Raw genomic sequence first — 20815 nt, 5'->3', positions numbered from 1 at the left:
TACACGCACGTAATAGGCACCCCCGCGCGCCGTCGATACGGTTAGTGCGAAAGCTCAGATTGCGCCCCGGGACAAATGGCATTGAACGATAACGATAATGACGATAACGTCATGTTTAAAAGTACATAGAACACAATAGTTATATCCTACTAATCACATAACGTACGTAACGGACATATGATTTAGCTAAAATATCTAAAAATTTAGGTAGATACAGATCTGAAAATGATTTTGATGGTCTAACAAAACTAATATCAGATCTATATCTATCTAAATTTTGAGATATGTCAACAAAATCGTTCCTTTTATGTATCTTTGATATGCCTGTTACGAAGCGAAGGTATATAAGAGAAAAAATACTTTTCGAGAGGAAATTACGATGTATGAAAGCAACACGCGATGTCAGTTAACGTACAAACGACTGACGACGCATACGATCTAATGGGCCGCGACGAAATAACGCAAACGTACGTAATTCAGCATACGCGAGGGGACGATTAATTCAATTTGCTGATGCATATTAAACTGGTGTGAAAATACGGAAGCTATTTTCCTGATATTGTAAATCGTTCGTTTAACATTACGAGCTCTCACCGTTGATCAACCGTGAAAAAGCACACGGCAGATACAGGGATAGTACGCTGGTGTAGCCTTTAGCGTTGCGTCGTACAATTTTTGTGACAAGGAGAGACGGAAATCACGGTGCTGCACATTCGTCGACCATAACTCCGTGTATGTTAACTTCCTCCATTTACTTCGTAATCAAGTATACGCACTATATATAGATGTGCGTGTGTGTACGCGCGCGCGCATGATATATAAAAATTATGTCTACATTTATGTATAATGTTGTATTATATAGTTTTATAATAATTATATATATATTGTAGTTGTACACAGTTGTATAATAATTGTATAATATAATATTATATGTATATTATATGTATAAATCTATACTTTCATATAACATACAATTATATAGATTAGATATTATATTTTTCGTAAATTTGTTCTCAAAGTTTATTATCTCTAATGTATAATTACTTTTGTAGAAGAAAGTAACTAAACGTTTAATTCTCTTTAAAGTAAATCACCCTATAAAATCAAGAAAATATATTTTGTACAAGTATTAAAATTATACATATGCAAAATCTGCCTATACATCGCGTCCCTATATATACCTATGATCGTCATATCGAACAGAAAAATATAATTCAATTCACGTGTCAGGAGACATTTAACACTTTCAATGAGCCAAATTTTAGGCGGTCGCGAAATAAATTCGTGTGCGTATCCATTTCCTGAACTCGCCCAAGCGACTTTTTTGTCAGTGTACGTAAAGCAAGACCCCGTGCGGATAATATAAGCGATGAGGTGCAGGGAAAGTGCTAAGCTATTATAGCGCGGAGTATATAAGACTCAGCCTAGAAAACGTAGCGGTTCAGTTAGTGGTCATACGCCACGCTAAAACATACGTGAACTCGAGAATGAATATTAAGGTGAGTTGGTCCATCCATATCAAATCAAGTGTCAAATATCGTCTTATAATGAGATTAATGTATCTTTTAAATATCCTTTCTTTTGCTTACAAAATAATTTCAGTAGAAATATCTCGTGTCTAATATCTCATAATACTTTCGTGCAGCCTAATATGTTTTCGTTATTATTGTCTATTATATACTTGCTAATTGTTAATCATATTTTATCGCAACATTATTTTGACGTGACTGCAGATTGCCATCATTTTGGTGGCGGTGGCCACCCAAGTTGTATGTGTAAAGAATTCGAGCAAGGCGGATTCGAACAAAAGCACGCAAAATGCCGAAGCAGAGTCAACGGAGAAAAAAACTGAAAAACGTGGACTCCAGCATAGTTTTGGTGACATAGGGGGTGGCGGTGTCGATCTACACGGTGGTGGTGGCGGCGGCGGCGGCGGCGGCGGTGGTTACGAAGCACACGATCACGTGAAGACGGTGACGGTTGTAAAGAAAGTGCCGGTACCTTATGAAGTAACAAAGCACGTACCCTATCTGGTGGAGAAGCACGTACCGTACGAGGTGAAGGTCGGCGTGCCGCAGCCCTACACAGTCGAAAAGCATGTGCCCTATCCGGTGAAGGTGTTCGTCAAAGTGCCGGTCCACGTGCCACAGCCGTACACTGTCGAGAAGAAGGTGCCGTATGAAGTGAAGGTGCCGGTGGACAAACCTTACGAGGTCAAGGTATACGTGCCACAACCCTACACCGTGGAGAAGCACATACCAGTGCCGGTGAAGGTACCGGTTCCGCAGCCCTACACCGTCGAGAAGCACGTGCCCTTCCCAGTAAAGGTAAAGGTGCCGGTACCACAGCCGTACCCTGTGGAGAAACCAGTGCCCTACGAGGTGAAGGTACCGGTGGACAAACCGTATCCGGTCCATGTGCCGAAACCATATCCAGTCACCGTGGAAAAACCGTATCCGGTGCCGGTCGAAAAGCCAATACCGTACGAAGTGAAGGTGCCAGTCGACAAGCCGTATCCGGTGCCGGTGGAAAAACCATATCCTGTACCGGTGAAGGTGCCAATTCCGCAACCGTACCATGTTCACAAACCAGTACCGGTGCCGGTGGAAAAGCCGGTCCCGGTGCCGATCAAAGTGCCGGTCGACAAGCCGTACTTCGTCGAGAAGGAGGTTCCGGTTCCGGTCGACAAGCCGGTGCCGGTGCCAGTTAAGGTGCCCGTTCATATACCAGTTCATATACCGAAGTACGAACATCACGGTGATCTGGGAGGCGGCGATTACGGCGGATATGGTGGCGGCGATGGAGGAGGCGGTGTCGACTTCCACGGTGGTGGCGGTTACGATTCGTTTCACGGCTGATCCTCGTGACAACGAAGCGCGACGGAGAAGAGACGCGTGAAGCGAGCATCAAGAAGCGTTTTTACTTTCAACAAACGCTCTCGCTTTCTCGATGTTAGACGATCGCGTTTTCCTCCGAATCGAGATACTTTTCGAAAATTAGTTTATCAATTCTCGAGAAGTAATCTCGAGCGCTGTACGAAATTTTAGCTGCTTTAAGCGAAGATCTTTGCTCCGAGATTGCTAGCAAATTAGAAGAAATATGCAAGTGACAATTAGCTGTCGCGACGTTGACGAGTTCATCGACGTATTCTTGTATTATATTTCCGGTGGACGTAACGCGGTTATTCGATAATACTCGTAGACTGCGTATTCTAAGTTAAGCGGAATCGATTTTATATTCTATGGATTATGTTCTTCGCGATAACGAATTGCGCAAAAATAAATTGACATAACTGAACAAATGTGTTCTGCTCTTTTATGCCCTAAAAAGATACACGCGCAGATTACTGGCTGCACGTTATTGGCTTAACGTTCGCGGCAATCCGTTATGTATGTACACGCGTAGCATTGCTGTGAGATATGTTTACCGTACTTGAGAAAAGTTGTACCTAAGATAAGTGAAAAATTCATTGTGAAAAGAATATACCTATCTTTTTATATCAAAGATTTAATAAATACTGTGCCCATTACACCTCACTTTTCTCGAACCTTAATCTTAATAGCGGATCTAAAAGACTTCGCTTTTCTTATCGCGAATAAGATGGAATGCGAGATAATGCGGAGAGATAAAATAATAATGCATCGTCCGTTATGGTGTATGACGCGCGCAGATTCATGCCGATCATATCAAACGTGTTGCGCACAACATAGCGAGAGTATAAATCAACGTCAAGATTCACTTTCTCGAGAAAATTTCGTCGACCGCGAGAACTCTCACTCTTCTAAATTCATTGTTCGGCGCAGGAACGCGCGTTTCTTGCGTATTATCCGAGCACTGACGACGTAGAGGGGAGGGAAAAAGAAAAACATATTTATTTATATCCGCCGGAGTCCAAAAAGTACGAGTCAAGACTCGCTCGTAAATTACGGCGACGCTTTCCGCGTTTGCCTTCCGCTCCGGCGAGCGCGGTAAAAGCCGCGACATTATTGATGTTAGTGCCCGACGAGAGATCGTTAAGTTCCCGAGCGCGAAAATGGTCGAGGAGAGAGGGGGACGAAGGGGAAGTGTATCCGAGCCTCGAGACAGAAGCTGCGTGCACTTCCGCAAACACTTTCGATTCCTGGGCGAATCTTATAATCTCCCATGTACGCCCGGGCCGCAATTAAGAGCACTCTAGACACACGCGTTCAAGAAAGCATTACTTTCTCCGTCGGGGCCAACGAGCCTGCCGTGTAAACACGTAAAACGTTATACTCCAAAGCGCGTCGAGACGTTCGATGAACGTTATCTCCGCCACTCCTTTCACCCAACTCGATTGAAATTTCAATACCGATCAAAATTTGATAGAGGGAATTTTTTTGCTGCTCTTAAGTAGACGCAAACGCGAGTATAACGTCATTATAATTCGGTACGCGACGCCTTTTGAACGTCCGGAATTAAGCACGTTCTGTATTAGCCGCTAATTAATATCTCGCTAAAATGATATTCACAAATTCATAAAAATTAATTCACTTAATTCGATAGGAAATATTCGCCGGATGGAGGAAAATATTTCTGGTGAAATTGGGTCGGCCACATCAACGAACGAATTTCCTGTTTCGTTACACGGGACGGACAGCCGGCTTTACCCCGGGTTTCCCTATCGATATTATCAGCCGCCGCCACGGCGTAATTGAAATTCGCGGCGCGCAATTAAATACGAATAAAGATTAAGATATCCGAAGCGTTGTGTATATGCGCTACATCGAAAAACCCGACGAACGTTTCACCGCTTCTCTCTCCAGTTTAACCACTAATAAAATCTAGGTTCCGCGATCTGTTTATGATGGATGCAAAAAATTTACGGAAAACTGCCGTGGTGTATTATCGAACACAGGAGAAATCGATAATGACGCAAGACACTCAGAAGATACGCCGGTCCGCTCCCCTCTGCCGTTAAGTGCAATTTATAATATCGGATGTACTTAGGTAGCACACGTTATTAGTACACGTAACGAGCTAACGACAAGATTAGTTAGTGGTCGATGAAACGATCGCGGTCTTGAGTACGTGAGACTGTAGAGTGTACAGTTTGTGATTGTACGTGTATAAACGCGTATACGTGTGCGTGCGCCGATGCAACGCGAGGTGAGACCGCGCGCGTTGGGCGAACGACCGGCTCTCCGTGAAAGTGAAAAAAAAAAATGACGACGATTCTGCGATGCGTGAATTATAGCCCCACGCGCTGTACAGGTATCAAGCTCTTTCCTACGCCGAGATGCCGCGGGCACTTCCGGTTTTCTATCGGCGCTCTTTGGTAATAATAAGGAAGAAAGTTTCCCGCCGCCTGCCTCGCGCTTTTGTATTCCGTTCATCTAACGGGAGGATGCACCGCGCGTTTTATTTCCGGACTGATTCGCATAATCACGATTTCGTAATTGTTTCTCCGACGGGAAGACGCATTACCAATTACAATATACGCAAAAGGATTGTTTCGAAAGTGCATTTCACGTAATAATCCGTCCGAATAATCTTTCCGCACTTCTTAATGAGAACTACTTGTTTAATTTTAATTTCATTGTTCAAATTATATATTTCGTGTGTAATTCGCATTTCGTTTCTCTTTTTTTTTCCAACTCTGGTCGTCTTTGGAGAGACGATGACGTTCTACGGCTTTTCCGTGACACAGGGGAAGCCAATCGCGTAAACTAAATTTCTGCACCATTATCTACTTCCACTCTCCGACGTTTCAACCCCGTTCCAGGTTTATTCGCGAAGGAAGGAGGAAGAAGGGTAGGACGGGCTCTCTTATCCGCCGTCGCTGTGGCGGGTGTCGGTGGCGCGACTGTGAAGCGAAGGCAATTATCGTAGCGAAACTTGAACGTGGCAACGCGCCCCGAGGACGAGACGGGCTTTCGAGCTTCGATGTGTGGGAGTGAGTGTTTGGCGTCTGATACGACGGGTCAGGTCCCCGGGGATTCTCAGGGACTCAAACGGGACTATCCCGCCGCCTCTCTCTCATCACAGTTAATTACCAGTCCTCGGCCGCGCGCTCAAGTCGGTCGGTCGTCTCTCTTTCTCACTCCGTTTACCTTAGTCCCTTTAGTCCTCCTCGAACCCATATCGCTTCCGCCGAGCGAACCACCCTCAATAATCCGAGCGACCGTACCGTTTCCTACTGTTCTGGAAGCTTTTTTCCCAGCCAAAGTAATTTTCGCGAAACGCGCAATCAATTGTTAAATTACTTTAAAAGCGAAATAAAGAATTACTATCTCCTTCTTTTATTTTACGCACACTAAATTGCACGAGAGATTGCTTGTGTGTAGATATATATTTTTAAAGTTGTTTTTCTACCGTTACTAATATATATTATCATTAAAATGATTAATTTAACTTGTATCAGTATTCCTGCACTCCATTCACGAATCGTAATAAAAGTTTCTATCCAATTATTACAAGACTTTCCCTGCATTAGGCGCACTCGAGAGATACACATCTTATACGAGGCGCGTTCTTTAACGCGATGGAAAAAAACAATCGTACGGATATCCGAAAGGCTTTTTTCATAAACGCCCGTTAATGGATTTGATTCGCGCAGGATGTCTGATACAGAGTGTGTCAGGCATGGCGGGACAAAAAAAATATAGATTCGTACACATTTCAGCGGTGTCACACACGTATAGATATTTTAAGAGTTACGTGCAATCAATAGGCGACAGGGAAACCCCCGTGGGAATCCAAGCGAGCGAATCGTAGCGGGATTGAACGCTTGAAATGGAATAATATCCAATAATCTGGCAGCCGAGAGAACGGGATAAAAAGGGACGTTTTATCGGGGCATCGCAGCATCCAACCAAGCGGTATCCGACCATTTCCGCCAAGCTCCCGGAGCCATTTCGCCCCCGTTCTCGGGGCTAGCCGGTAAAATTAATTATTGATTTCGGATACGCGCATTCAGTCGCGGCGGACAGCTTTTAATCGAAAACGAGCCATCCGTCGCACACCCATTTCCGACCGCTACGAATTTAACAACGGATCGATCTGGAAATGCCTGTTTGTGTTACACCATCACCGCTACTGCTCGTGGCAAAAGACCTCCGACTATTTGCGGCTATTCGTTTCAATTCTGTTTACGATAACTTTCAAGGTTCTCGACACATTTAAACCAGATGCAAAATAAATATTTAAAGTTGGAAACCTGAGTTTCGACAAATTAAATAATAAAATAATTCAAGCAATGCAATTATATTATATATGTTAATTTGAATATTAATTTGTTCGTATATTAATATATATTGATTAATATATATTCTCGAATTATAGCTTATTTCATATTTATCTGAATGTTATCAAGATATATTCAAATTGACAAAACTGACAAAATAAGAAAAGATTAAGTAATGTATAAAAATACATACAGGATTGAAAAGGTAAGGAACATAGGACACCTGGAGCGTCTAGGTTGATCACTTATCCTTTAAGGGAAGTAGAGGGCACGGACAGAGGATTTGGCAACAGGTTACCGGCTGCTGGTCTTGCGAGATTTTCATCCGACGTAGCGTTGAAGTCAATTAACTAAATAAAATAAATCGGGGGAAAAAATATTTATAATTTATATACACATCTGTGTTGAAATATAAATGGTTCTACTCTTATTTTTTTAACAAATCTTTCATGAAACAATACGAAATCAACATTTTCTTAGTAGAAATGTCGATTTATTATTAAGGCCTCTTTCAGGCCTTATAACTTTTGTATGCAACATTTATTTTTCAAATGGCTGTTCGAGATATTTTACTGATTCTTTCTGCTTACTTTGCATATTGCAATTAAATTTAATTTTTAAACTAAAATTTTATTTTTTAATAAAATTTAAGTTTTAATAAAATTTTAATATAAAAATGTAACTGAGAAGGAAGCATATTAGAGGAATGCAATATGAAAAGGATAGAAATCTACCATGTATTCTTTTTTTTTCAATATTTTCTTTTTAAAGAAGATAAATGAAAATATTAAATATACAGACATAAACTGTTTGCTCCGTGTATAGAGATATAATTTACATTTGCATTACACGCTATTCCATTACGAAATTTATTAATTTTTCTTTCCGCGATCTAGTGTAGTAAAATCATTCGTTATCAATTATGCTCATAGTTTTTAAGCAATATCTTTGATCACCTCTTGTAATTCTGCCTTGCTAAACATGTGAAACAATTGTCCAGGCGTCATCGTCATCACTTCAATGTTGGTATCATTCAGTTTTTCCTCCATCACTTGCTTAAGTATTGTCAGCGCAGCTTTCAACGCTTCCTTGAGCGTCATGGACTGTAATAACGACATTCATCTAGCACGCAACGTCAACAAACATGGTTTAATTTGATTCAATAATAAGATAATTACCTTATGATATACTTCTTGAAGATTTTGCTGCGCTCCTTCGCTACCAGAACCTATTGCCTTTGCATCAAATTGGACAAAAGTACCAGATGGGTCCATGTGATACAGCTGTGGACCTTTCTCGTCGATTCCAGCGAATAACATCGCTACGCCAAACGGTCTGGACATGGCAGTTCCGTCGTCGTCGCTGTCTCCAAACTGTATCGCTAAATTCGACACAGCCTGGGCAGTCGATTCCACTGTCATCCTTTCATTGTAGACGAACCAATGATTCTGGCATTCGACTCGAGCTCTATCGATCATAGTCCGCGAATCAGCCATCAAACCAGACGCCGCACATCCTATGTGTCTATCGATTTCTACAATTTTTTCTACAGTTGTTGGCTCCATTAAGGAGGAAGTGATACGTTTCTCCACTGCTAAAACGACTCCTTCCGTCGTTGCGATTCCGATGGCGGTGGAGCCGAGCTTTATGGCTTCTATGGCATACTCAACTTGAAATAGTCTGCCCTCTGGCGAAAAGGTATTCACTCCACGATCGTATTCAGAACGTGTTAGAAACATCCTGAAACAGGTAAAAAAGATTCACAAGTTAGATATATGTGATATAAATCGTCAGATAAACATATCGATATGCAGCTTATAGAATTAAAAAATATTAATTATCAATAACTAATTTGAAAAAATATTACTGAGCATCAAGATCCACTCAGATTGAGAAATTACTCTCACTGAGAACTCCTTATTTCTTATACAAATTGTGTTAACTCAACTATTTTATATCACATTCGCTCACCTATTCCAAATTATTGAAAAAGCGATAAAATCGAGATGGCATATCAAATATTTAACGTTCTGCAGAGACCAAATTTGAGGTTAGGTTAGGTTTAGAAAAATGGACATAAATGAATTCAATAAAATTATAAACGAGAACGTCTATTGCTATATGTAATTGTAACGCGTGGCAGAATGTACAAGTATCAGTGAAAATGGATAAGAGCTAAAACTGATAGAATAATAAACCGAGTAAGTTAACCCCAAGAATGACATGGCAAAACGAAACCGATCCCACGAATAAAACTCAAAGTATGATGATGAATGGCGATAATAAACGTCGAAGGGACGATAATGCGTCTTTGAATCGAACTCACCTTAAACGATTTGTTTCTACTAAAAGCAGGCGTAAAGTACAAAAAATGCCGACTTGTCACAAACGCTAGTCACGGAGCGATCAGAAAAGATGCAGAGTGATGCAGAGAGAGAGAGAGAGTCGTGAAAAATCAAATCCAGTGGACAACACAACAGCACAAGCCGCACGAACGCGACCGACTTGAGTGCTCGGCCGTGTTCGGCGGTGCTCGGCGGAGCACCCGAGGTGCTGACGGTGCTGCACTGCTGCCTGTTGGCAGGTGCTGGCGGCCCAAATCTTACATCACTGGTGCTAACCTCCAAGAACCGATAAACAGTGGCGATTTTGTTAAAAATGACGAAGTGCATTGATTCACGAGAATTGAAAACGATTATAAACGAGAATGACTGGGATCAGCTGCTAGAAAAGGTCAAACCAAAGCATTTTGTGAGGCAGGAATTCGAGTACGTATAAAACAATGATTACTGTCGATTGACAGAATTATATAAACTTTTTTAAAATTAACAACTGCAATTAATTGAATTATTTGGCATCCAGATAATTGTAGACAATATGTTGTCAGATTATAAACATTTTTAATAAATATAATTAAAAATTCATGTGTTATAATCAATAATGATTAAATCAAGTATCCTACAAGTAGATTTGAATCTGTGCTTATCTAGTTTCAATTTTCATGTTTCAGGGCAATGCCTGACGCAAGTGTCTTGGCACAGATGTGTCAAGTGCTCGTAAGCGAAGCTACTCCGGATACGATTAGAATTCTATGTCTGAAATGTTTGGGGAATTCTTGCCTCAATAGTTACAAATACAAACGACATAAGATGAAAGAAATAGAGTCTGCTAAATACAATAGAAATTTATATAATAAATTAGTTGAGAGTGATTTATGCAAGCAAGGGGAGAACTGTGATTACCAGCATGATTCTTATTTTCCTTATGATGGAGCTGTAGAGTGGGTTACAGATTGCATTAGAATTCAAGGCAAATCTCCAGATTGTTTGACTGACAGCGAATTGGATATCCTTAGGCTCAATATCCAATTTTTATGTAATTTATTTACATATGCATGTCCAAATGTAGTGGACAGTGATATCTGGAGATATTTAAATTGTGATAACTTGAAACAAGCTATTCTGTAAGTTTATAAATCTATGCACTTAGTATTTGTAATTTTTTTATATCATTTGTTAAAAATAATTTTAATTTTTTTTTTTTTTTTTTTTAGAAGGTGTATGCAGTCTGATCACAGATCCCTTGCTAGTGCGGCTTGCATATATGCACACAATGCATTGAAAACACTATGTCACAATTATTTCGCAATGGAAGAGAAAGATTTATATTTACAATTACTAAAACCTGTGAAAGAAGGTTTTACATCTGCAAAGGATGCACTGTTACTCATGTTGCATCAATCCAATGTTTTCAAAGATATATATAGTAGTATAACTACAAGTGAAAAGCTAGCTTTACTTGAAATTATTTATGATGAAATCTGGCAGTCTTGGCAATCTGATCTCAATATGGTGCTCACAAAGGATCAAGCTGAGTTTCTGGCGCTAACATTTTGCAAAAAGAGTGATCTCATTTTAAAAACTGTGGATACGTACGTAAACAACGTAGATCCTATGGAAATTATTCTTATTCTTAATATTCTGGGACTTCTTACTACACAATGCAATATCTCGGAGAATGCTAGATGTTTGCTTATTAACTGTAAATGTAAGTACATCAATTTCGAGTACAACAATCTTATTGGATGTGAAAAATAATAATTGTGATGTATTTATAGATCTTTTGATGTCTTTACATATGATGGGAAAGGAGGCAGACAATTATTTTACTCCGATAACGAATCTAAGTAAAGTAGCACCTAGTACTCAAGGAAGAGATACAGATGTATGCTCAAAATCAAATGATGCTGAGGTATCTGCAACAGTAGCAAAGTGTAATCCTGAGGAACATCCTGCATATGGCTTCAAAGTGGGGCTAATACGAGTCATTGCAAATATGGTACACAAGAACAAAATATGTCAAGATCTGGTAAGCGCAATTGCATGAAAATTTTTATATTATCGGTCTCTCCCGGTCTATCCCTATCTTTCCCTGTCTCTCCCTGTCTCTCCCTGTCTCTCCTTGCCTCTCCCTGTCTCTCCCTGCCTCTTTCTGTCTCTCCCGGTCTCTCCCTGTCTTTCCCTATCTCTCCCGGTCTCTCCCTGTCTCTCCCGGTCTCTCTCTGTCTCTCCCGGTCTCTCCCCGTCTCTCCCGGTCTCTACCCGTCTCTCTCGGTCTCTCCTGGTCTCAAGCCGTCTCTCGCGGTCTCTCCCGTCTCTCCCCGTCTCTCCCGGTCTCTCCCCGTCATAATATATATATATATATATACATACACATACACATAAAGTATATATAAAATTTACACAAAATATTTATCTGACGTCGATAAGGAACGTTCCTTACTAAAGCGTTTGTTCAGTCGCATCGTTAAAGCGCGCCTCGTAATGGCAGTGAGAAGAATTAGAAAGTCAGTCTATAACAATCGGTATACGTGTAATAAAACGTAAAAAATAGAAATAGAAAGAGAAAATGTAATCAAAATGCACAGACATCTAATTATTATTATTTTATGATAAATTTTGTTTATTAAATTAAAAGAATTTCCTTTTTTATTCAAATTAAATTCTTTTTTTAAATATGTACACGTTGCATTATACTTTTATACAATGCTTGTGTTTAGCCTAATAATACTCTTGACTTTTAAATTATTATTCTGTATTATTTTAATGTACGATGTTTATACGCTTATCATATTTTCTTTCTAATTTTTAATTTATCTGTAAAATAATTACTCTGTATATATATATATATATAGTGTATTATAAGCTTGAAAAAGCACGAGTATTTTAGCAAAAGTCCTACATTCAGTAATGCATTGCGAAACCACTCGGTATATCTTAAGCTTCACACGAAGAAAAAGAATGGCCGCAGCGCTTGTTGCTGCCGTCTGAGTTCCGGCCACACAGAACGCTTTGTGTCATACGTTGTTCCGTATACTCGAGGGATTAAAATTATACCCGATGAATGATGATAAGTTATTTTTGAGCGTAGAGAACATCTTGACAGTTGCAAAATATAAATTTGGCTTTTGTTGCGCGCCACGGTTGTGCGCTGTGCACAGTACGGTAAATCGATATTTCTCTCCCGCTGATTGCATCTCGCGTGCGGATGATACGGAGTACGCGAACAAAAGGTACGCAATAGTAGCGGCCTGTCGTGTCAAACAAAGCGAAATTAAGCGTTCCATCTGACCGAGAGATGTAGCAAGACGATCGAAATCTGATATACACGTTGCGAATTTAGCGGATCCGCGAGATGACAAAGTTCGCATCGCGTGCGTATTGACAGATAAATTAGTTATGATGAATCAGAGCGGAAACACGAGCCTGCGGGCTTGGTATACTAATTCACTATCTCCTAGCATCAAGGATGACATCGCCGTAGTCACGATAGTAAGGCGCAGATAATTTTTTTGCTGAGTCAGCTATAATAAATCTGTTCGAAAATATTTGAACGCATCACATTTGAACGTTCGCAAAAGTGTAAAAAAAATTAATAACGAGATATATAATAACTTGTGATTCCAGTTCCGCGAAATAGACGGAATTCCATTGCTTCTGGATTGTTGTAACATAGACGCGAGGAATCCGCGTGAGTGTAATTTTACTTTGCCTTTGTCACATTTTTTTTTCACTGTTATTATTATCGACATTGTTTCTATGCAGTTATCCTACAATGGACCATTCTCGCTTTGAGAAATCTGTGCGAGGGAAATCCTGAGAATCAAGAAATTATTAGAAACTGCGAAAAAACAGGCGTGCCAGATAATCCCGCGTTGCAGGAGATGGGATTGACTCTGCACGAGGACGCGGATGGGAAGTCGATTCGTATCATTCCTTTGCGTCGCAATTAGGAAGATTTACTATTCTCTAGGACGGCGAGATTGCCCCGGGCAATCAATCAACTCAATAATTATCAAACTATTACCTGTTTGTATCGATAATATCCCCGATAAGATACAATGATTGGTTTATCTTGGTATGCATAAATAATTATTATTCCAATTAGTTCGACTGAAATGTATCCTGCTGTACCGCTCGCGGAAAAAACGTCGCCGCAATTACAACGTATTTGTGCCATTAGACGAAATACGATGTGGTGTACGGTATAGAGAGATATTTTATCTACATTCATGGCCGAGTGATTTACGATACAATAAAAGCTGCTGCGAGAGTTCACGGTCTATTAGTAATTGCTAATGTAAGTATACTACTGATATCGCTGATCATTCAATTGCAATGTGAAATGGATTTTATTTTCTTTAAATAATTAATAAGCCTTCGACAAGATTTCATTAATGCGCATGAGAACGATAATAATTTTTAGGCCGGTGTTCTGCAAATCAATAAATAAGTAACGCGATTAAGCGAAGAGGAATGCCATTTTTCAGTCGAAGCGGTTAATTTTTAGTGCCTAACAAGACTGTGAATTTTTAATATTTTAATTTTAATATTTGTATGAATTTTTATAATTTCCAGTTTATGCAAATTGCGTGCCGATTGTTTGTCGATCGTGAAACATAGTTGTAAAGTTCGTATGAAGAGTGGAAATTGTAAAAATTCGACACAAGTTAGTTCTAATCTCATTTATCATTGTCGATAAATTTGCAATAAATAAACGTTTATATCCACATTTTTCTATTCTCGCCAAAGATTCCTGTTTAAGAATTGTAGAACCTGCAATTACGCTGTCAGGAGACGTGGTGTTTTAATAAATAATTTCTCTATTAATTAATTGCACGTGTCTTAATTCCCCCCCTTGTCCCCGCGATTCCCGTTTTAAGACGATAATTTCTCACGTCCGCGGCCGTTTCTCATCGCGAACAATTTTACGATGAGGAACGGCGACACGTCGTCCTGCGCGTAATAGGTGTTTATTAATGTCATCCGCGTGGTGCGGGCAGGCGAGAGGAATCGTGTGGTGGGTGAGAAATCCGCCTGCGCGTACCCAACTTGTGCGTTAATTATACCGGAAGTTTCGAAATATATACACGAGAGAGACAGTTACGTTTTCCTTTCTAATGGAATTCTCCGGACGGTAATGGCGCGGCTTTCCAGCGTTTCGCGGCTCAAACGGGATCGACTGGTATAATATCTGGATAAATAAATAATATTAGAGATAATTATCTCCCTCTCTCGAAGGGCATGTACTATGTGCGTTCTATTTAGCCGCGATACGCGACGGCATGCGCGTCTGAAGGATTTACGAAATGTAATAATGGGTTTCATAGGGCGTGATATGCGATCTAATCGAGCGTGACCAATCGCTGATTTATGGCGCGGTTTCAATGAAGAATAAGAATACGGATAGTTGTGGCGTATACACGAGAGAGTCCACTTTTATCCCATAAATATACGATCGAGTGACACTCGCCGCGCAAATATGTGCGCACGTTGTAGTAATCGTGTCTTTTCTTTATTATTTCCCATCGCAATAAGGGACGCTAGATTTATATCTAGCGAGTCATACATCTCTCGAGATGTTTTTGCAACGGCTCCTCGGAGACATAAAATACCTCAAGTTTGCACGTTTCGCGTACGAAATACCGTACGCGTCCCGCGTGCGAATGTCCCGTAAATTGCTTTTGATTTAAATATCGGCTCATCTCGCGTACGATCAATCTCAGACGTGCGTAATGGCGAGCAGTTAACGCATCAATTTATCAGTTAATTACATACGCGGTTAATTGCCACGGGTAATTATTTCCGCGCAAGAGAACCGCTCTTCATGTATACACCTCGATAGTTTGCGCACACGGCAGAGACGGTGTTCGAGGAAGCGGGATGAAATTCCTACCACGTGAACCACTTCGATCAACACAGTCAATGTATCGATAGAAATGGCTCCGTGTGATCTTCGTGAGAGAGAAGAATCCAGAAGTATCCGGAAGCCGAAACTAAAATAATACTGGAAAAGACGCTAAGAAAGAATCGATAGTGAATATTAATACATCATTTTTCGTTTAACTGTATTTTAAATTTTACTAATTCATTTATACTTTTATTTTTAAGTCGCTTCATCGATCTGAAATATCATTTTAATTGCATCGATCTTCTTTATGCTTGTTTATCAAATACGATAAGGACTAGAGAGGGAGGCTAAAAATAAAGAGATTGATTCTATATAAAAAATAGGAAGGTTAACGATTCATCTTTTTGTAATGATAAACTTTGCAACAAGACCAGATCCGGCTACGAACAAACTGCCTACTTGTAAGAATCGATCGAAGTAATTAATTGGATTCATTGCAATACTGCGATACTCCCATGGAAGAAATATCTTCCAGCGCGTTGAGGATTTCGTCGATTCGCCAACCTTATTAATATTCATAGACGCTGACGAGGGAAGCGTAAAAAGCGCTTGGTCGTGCGTGAGATCGCTCAGGTGCGTAAATTCTGATCGGCTCCTTGATAATCAACTCGTTGACGCAATAAATTCCGGCGAAAGATAGTCGAGTAGAAAGAGCGGGACATGGCCCTACTCTAGATAATGTCTTCTGCTTGTTTCCAATTATACTTGTACTTCGAGTTATATGAAACGTTTATCATAATTTTCGATTAAAAGAATGTATGGGTCTGGATTTGTGGCCGTAAAAAAAACTTCTCCCTTCTTTGCTTCTTACTATAAGAAATAAGCTTCAGAAATGTTTTGGCTAAAAACAAATTAAAACGTAACCTTTTACACTACGTGAATACCTATATTGCACAAATTCATATAAAAATTATTTTACATAAAAGCATTTAAATTAAAACGAATTTTCTTTCGATTCTTTACTTTCACCCCTCTCTCTTCAAGTGAAGTCTTACATAAATTAAAGACAAAGACGTCTACCGCATCGTGATGGATAGATCGATGAGTAGATACTAGGGGATAGATAATTGATCTAGCAAACGAACTGAATTCTCGTATTAACAGAGGCCGCAAATTGAGCCGGCGTCGGCGCCTAATAAGTCGCGGATTCTCTCTCTCTCTCTCTCTCTCTCTCTCTCTCTCTCTGCGATACGGGACCTCTGCGAACGAGGCCCTCGCCCGCGCCTACGCGTGATTTCTCTCAAAGAACCCCGACACGACGATATATTTCCTATGCCCTCGTATACTTTACATGCATCGTATCCGCTGCGCATTTGTACGAAAGAATCGAATCGACGTAAAGGGTCATGCACAACGCGCCGCCGAGAATCTTTCCTAGAACTTTAGGGACTGACGTCGTAAAATGAGACTAAAGCAAGCTGCCCTAAGCCTCGGGAAAGACCGACTTTTCTATACTAATCCGTTGAAACGTATTTTTATGTCGAGAAAGTTAGAATTCGTTCTAACGGCGGTGATATGCAGTGTATAACTACTAAACAAGCTATTGTTCAGGAGGATCAGAGCGAAGAGTTGCAAAGGAAAATGACAACGCGTATAGTTAATTATAAACGTAAAGGGGAGGGGAAAAGCTCGCACCCGCACTGAGGATACGCAAAACCGCGCGATATGTTTTTAACGACTGCCGCACACGCGGCGCGTAAGCCGTAAATGTTACGCCGAGCCAGAGATTCGTGTAATAGCCACTAAAAGCGAGTTTCGTCCCTTTATGGATCGTAAAGACAGGGATATTTGGAACGGGGGAAACCACCGCTTAAATTGACCCGACTCGCAGTTAACTAAAAGACCGCGAGAGGCACAGTCGCGTCTTAGGTACACCGAAATGATTCTGGAAGAGACACCATTGTTAGCACGATGATTTCCTTTTAGCGAATAGGATCTTAAATCTTTCGCAACGACATACGGAACATATTACACGTTTATAGATTATTGCCGAAGAAACATAATAATAATAATAACAACTAATTACCAGCCACGAAGCCATTAACCAAGTGACATATACATATGTATAAATTAACAAAATATTATATAAATGTATAAAAACTCGTAGAATATCTATACGCAAAAAAACCGGTTTTGTTAAAAATTCTAAAAATCTTGTTGGATGCTAGAATGTCGAATTTTTTGGCAACATTGTTCATCGTGCTTAAATTTTTTCCATAATTATTTTAATAGTTCAACAAAGTTATTTTTAGATATTTTTCAATGAAACCGTTCCTCTCACGTAAAAGCTATCTAAAGAATGTTTGAAATATTTGTAACAACGCTACCGGCGCTAATTGCGTTTCGGTTTACCCGGGTAAATTAATCCCGCTTTCGATCCGGACAACGCGCGCGCATTGTTTAAGCGATGAAAAGTCCGCTCTAATTACCCCGTGTAAACGGAGCCGCACGTCGATTTTCTCGTGAGACGGGCGGGATGAGACGTCGCTCGTAAACAATGACAATAGGGCCTGACGTCCGCGCGAGCGGATGCTACCGATGCCAGCAGCCCTCATGATGGCCGCCTGCGATCCTCGCCCGTCCGTCGAGTTAATTAATCACACCGAACCATCTCCATTGAAATGGTATCTGGATAAATTTTCCGTGCTGATGCTGCCGGGCTAGCATGTGGGTATTATCTTTACGACCTCTTCAAAGAGGAGATGAGACGACGGAGGGGGGGAGGGCGAGGTGCAAGGGGATAGGGAACGCATGCGCGCGATACGGCCGCCGCCGCCGCCGCCGCTGAAAGCGGTGCACCGAAACCAGAGAACCTGTTATCAGAGAAACAGTGGCCTGGGACTTGGTCCAATTATCGTGCAGGCGAGACATCGCGAGGTCTCGTCTGCGAAACGCGCCGTCCTCACCGCTCTTAATTCCGCTTCTCGCTGAAGAGACTCTCGCCTCGTCCGCGCGCGCGTGGCGTTCACCACTGGCTGAATCCGCCATTCCTTGTGAGCGCGTTGTTCACGTAGAATTATTAAAATGGAAACCATGATCGTTCATGTGATTCAATCTAGCTCATGCCGACGAGTCTCCCTCTACGTTCGCTGTCTATGTTACACAGTGTAGACGGAAATAATAACTGACGTGACGACGATCGTCGAACGTGTCCTCGATATACGCCAGTGTTTTCTGCGTAAGCGTAAAAGTGTCAGGGCGTACAGTTAAAGACAGCGATCGACCCGACGACGCGAGATTAAATGCGAGCGCAAATCACCCGGGAATGACTTCGAGAAAATGCGTCTCGCCTTTATCTCCTCGCGACGACGACGACGCGGACGGAAATTACAGCGTGACGTATCGACGATATTACGTGTCGATCGGGCGGGACGCGACACGCCGCTCTCCATCTTCGGAAAGCTTTCGAGCAGCACGACATTCGCGTGACGTATGACTGCGGAGGACGTGATGCACACAGGTGATACTCCCCGAGGAGAAAGCGCCGCCATTATTATTATCAGACGAGACCAAGTGGCCCAATTTGTACCGCGCCGTTAAGGAGCGCGACGGAGGATGATTTATGGAAACGGTAGACGCGCTAATTGCCTGCCGATGTGATTCATTCGGGTGGTGGTGGTGGTGGTGGTGGTGTCGTTACATATTTGAGTACGTTGGTCGATCGCTCTGTGGGGAAGCGGTTTGAAATAATCACGTCGATTGCGATGGAGCATGCGGCAGTTGCTTAATTACGATACGGTATAATGAGGGAGATTCGAGGCTTGCTTCTGAGGTAAGATCAATGTAAATTATATTTGTGAAACGTGATTTCACATTTCGTATAACGAAATTCATTGCACATCGAGCGATATTATATATATATATTCCGTATATTCACCTGCAAGTTTATTTGTAAGTAAAAATAAATTGGTAAGCGTTACTTAAATATTATTATTATTTAGGGTAATTATCCTACTTACTGCCGCTTTAAGCACACAGTGGCAATTGGTGTGCTAATCTCGTAATTTTTTTCAATGAATAATAAACATTCGTTTTTATCGTTATTCAAGCGAAAACTTTAATGTGCATCAAAAAAAAGCAGCAAGCTTGAAGTTAGATTAATTATGTAAATAACGAAAATAAAAATATAAGATATAAATCTATTATTGGTACAGTCAACGTTTTAAAAACCTGATTACTAAAAACAGTCGTATTGCCTCCATATTTTCTGGCATGTAATAATAATCTTAGTTTAAAATTAAAACATTTTTAATACACGCTTAAACAGCAGTAATTAAGACGGTTATCCCAATAAATAAAATAGCTTCAATGCTTATAATAAACACACTCATAGAATCGCCCACCACGCAAAGGTAATCAAGATCGTAAGGTGTTATCGCGCGCGAGTGCCCGAAGTTCTCTGAAAAGTGTTAAATCAGTTATCTCGAATGTTCGCCCGGGGTTTCCTCGCGCCGGTTCCGAGCGGCGCGCTTCCTTTCGACACCATCATTTTCTCTCGTTCTCACGATCTTTTCGCGTCTTCGCGCTCGTGGTGTTCCTCTTTCGATTTCACTCACGTCGTTTTACCGTCTCCATCCATGTGGCGGCTCTTAAAATCATGTATTTCCGTGGCGGGGTAGGCCGGACTTTTTTTCTCCAGTCTCCGAGAGTCTCGTTTCGCCGTCTCCGCCGCCCGTCTCTCCGCCGGTTCTCTTTCCTCTCGCGTTCCTCTCTCATCCCGTTTCTCTCTCCCTCCACTCGAGAGCCCCGGTGTAACAATGGCTGCCCTCTAATTATCGGAAGACCGCGGCACTTTAAAAAGATCCCAAGAGCCCATCACAGGATTCCGTTTCGTTCGCTCCTTAAAATTTCTCTCCCGCCCTCCCTCCCTCCCTTCCTTCCTTACCGCTCTTTCTCTATCTCTCTCTCTCTTCTCCTTCTCCGAGGCGTCCGAAACGTTGGTAACAAAAACAATCAACGTATATAGTGATCGTTGCTCATGGAAAATTAGTTTCGTCTCGCGAGAACACCTATCGCGAATTCGCAACAGTCGTCCTGATCCTCCAGGTCGGACGTTTTGAACGTGTGCTTTGCAGGATGTGAGAAATAATGAAAATAATCAAAGGATTTGCGTCCTGAAGTAATTAGTTTCAGGCTCACGCCTTGGATTCTTTTTATCTCTTGTCGTAAAATCTCTTGTCAGTTTTCAGACAAATGACTTTTGTTACATTATTAGAGAATATACTCGCGACGATTGCTCATTATTATGAAATGCAACTTCCTAATCGTCCATAGACATCTTAGAGGAGAGAGAGAGAGAGAGAGATCGGGAAGGTTTATATACAATATAATACTTGAGTTTTCTAGTATCGGTCTCGCTGG

The 20815-nt window shown here is 41.1% G+C and overlaps 4 protein-coding genes across 8 annotated transcripts in view; 3 read left to right on the top strand and 1 right to left on the bottom strand.

The window, feature by feature from the left end:
• Nucleotides 1–1034: 1034 nt before the first annotated feature.
• LOC105833593 (repetitive proline-rich cell wall protein 2) lies at nt 1035–7362 on the top strand. Its single transcript, XM_012675434.3, has 2 exons — nt 1035–1499; nt 1734–7362. Exons 1-2 carry the CDS (start codon nt 1488–1490, stop codon nt 2856–2858), a joined length of 1137 nt encoding a protein of 378 aa, XP_012530888.1. The 5' UTR covers nt 1035–1487; the 3' UTR covers nt 2859–7362.
• A 582-nt stretch (nt 7363–7944) lies between these two features.
• The window catches only part of LOC105833594 (proteasome subunit alpha type-5), a 62177-nt gene continuing 49306 nt past the window's right edge, over nt 7945–20815 (bottom strand). The window contains exons 1-3 of one of the 3 annotated variants that reach the window (XM_012675436.3): nt 9531–9683; nt 8383–8944; nt 7945–8307 (exon numbers count right to left, since the gene is read on the bottom strand). In XM_012675436.3, the coding sequence (XP_012530890.1) occupies nt 8140–8307; nt 8383–8943 (729 nt within the window). In that variant the 5' untranslated portion in view covers nt 8944; nt 9531–9683 and the 3' untranslated portion in view covers nt 7945–8139. Of the gene's footprint in view, nt 8308–8382; nt 8945–9175; nt 9365–9530; nt 9684–20815 lie in introns of those variants that run through there. The other 2 variants (XM_036293410.1, XM_036293409.1) reach the window with 2 other exon arrangements.
• On the top strand, nt 9748–14377 carry LOC105833592 (ataxin-10). Of its 3 annotated transcripts, none has more exons than XR_004964958.1 (7): nt 9748–9972; nt 10215–10667; nt 10758–11251; nt 11322–11572; nt 13171–13234; nt 13309–13572; nt 13652–14377. XR_004964958.1 is itself a non-coding variant. In XM_012675433.2 (6 exons), exons 1-6 carry the CDS (start codon nt 9863–9865, stop codon nt 13494–13496), a joined length of 1560 nt encoding a protein of 519 aa, XP_012530887.1. In that variant the 5' UTR covers nt 9748–9862; the 3' UTR covers nt 13497–14377. The 3 variants fall into 3 exon arrangements, 1 of the variants encoding a protein (XP_012530887.1); XR_001138814.2 differs by having other exon boundaries at nt 13309–13843; nt 13970–14377; XM_012675433.2 differs by having other exon boundaries at nt 13309–14377.
• Nucleotides 18253–20815, top strand: part of LOC105833587 (protein Wnt-7b) — a 50923-nt gene continuing 48360 nt past the window's right edge. The window contains exon 1 of the mRNA XM_012675428.3: nt 18253–19226. Within this exon, the coding sequence (XP_012530882.2) occupies nt 19198–19226 (29 nt within the window). The 5' untranslated portion in view covers nt 18253–19197. The remainder of the gene's footprint in view (nt 19227–20815) is intronic.

Source organism: Monomorium pharaonis, chromosome 10 (genome assembly GCF_013373865.1).
Source record: "Monomorium pharaonis isolate MP-MQ-018 chromosome 10, ASM1337386v2, whole genome shotgun sequence".
NCBI classification, from domain to species: Eukaryota; Metazoa; Arthropoda; class Insecta; order Hymenoptera; family Formicidae; genus Monomorium; species Monomorium pharaonis.
Note: the sequence above shows the minus strand (reverse complement) of the source record. Positions and strands in the feature narration are given on the sequence as shown.

What these genes read in the sequence shown, in the direction of transcription:
- LOC105833592 (XM_012675433.2), top strand. Translation starts at nt 9,863, where the DNA reads ATGACGAAGTGCATTGATTCACGAGAATTGAAAACGATTATAAACGAG. An exon ending in TTTGTGAGGCAGGAATTCGA is followed by an intron (nt 9,973 to 10,214) that starts GTACGTATAAAA and finishes TTCATGTTTCAG; the next exon opens with GGCAATGCCTGACGCAAGTG. An exon ending in CATAGACGCGAGGAATCCGC is followed by an intron (nt 13,235 to 13,308) that starts GTGAGTGTAATT and finishes GTTTCTATGCAG; the next exon opens with TTATCCTACAATGGACCATT.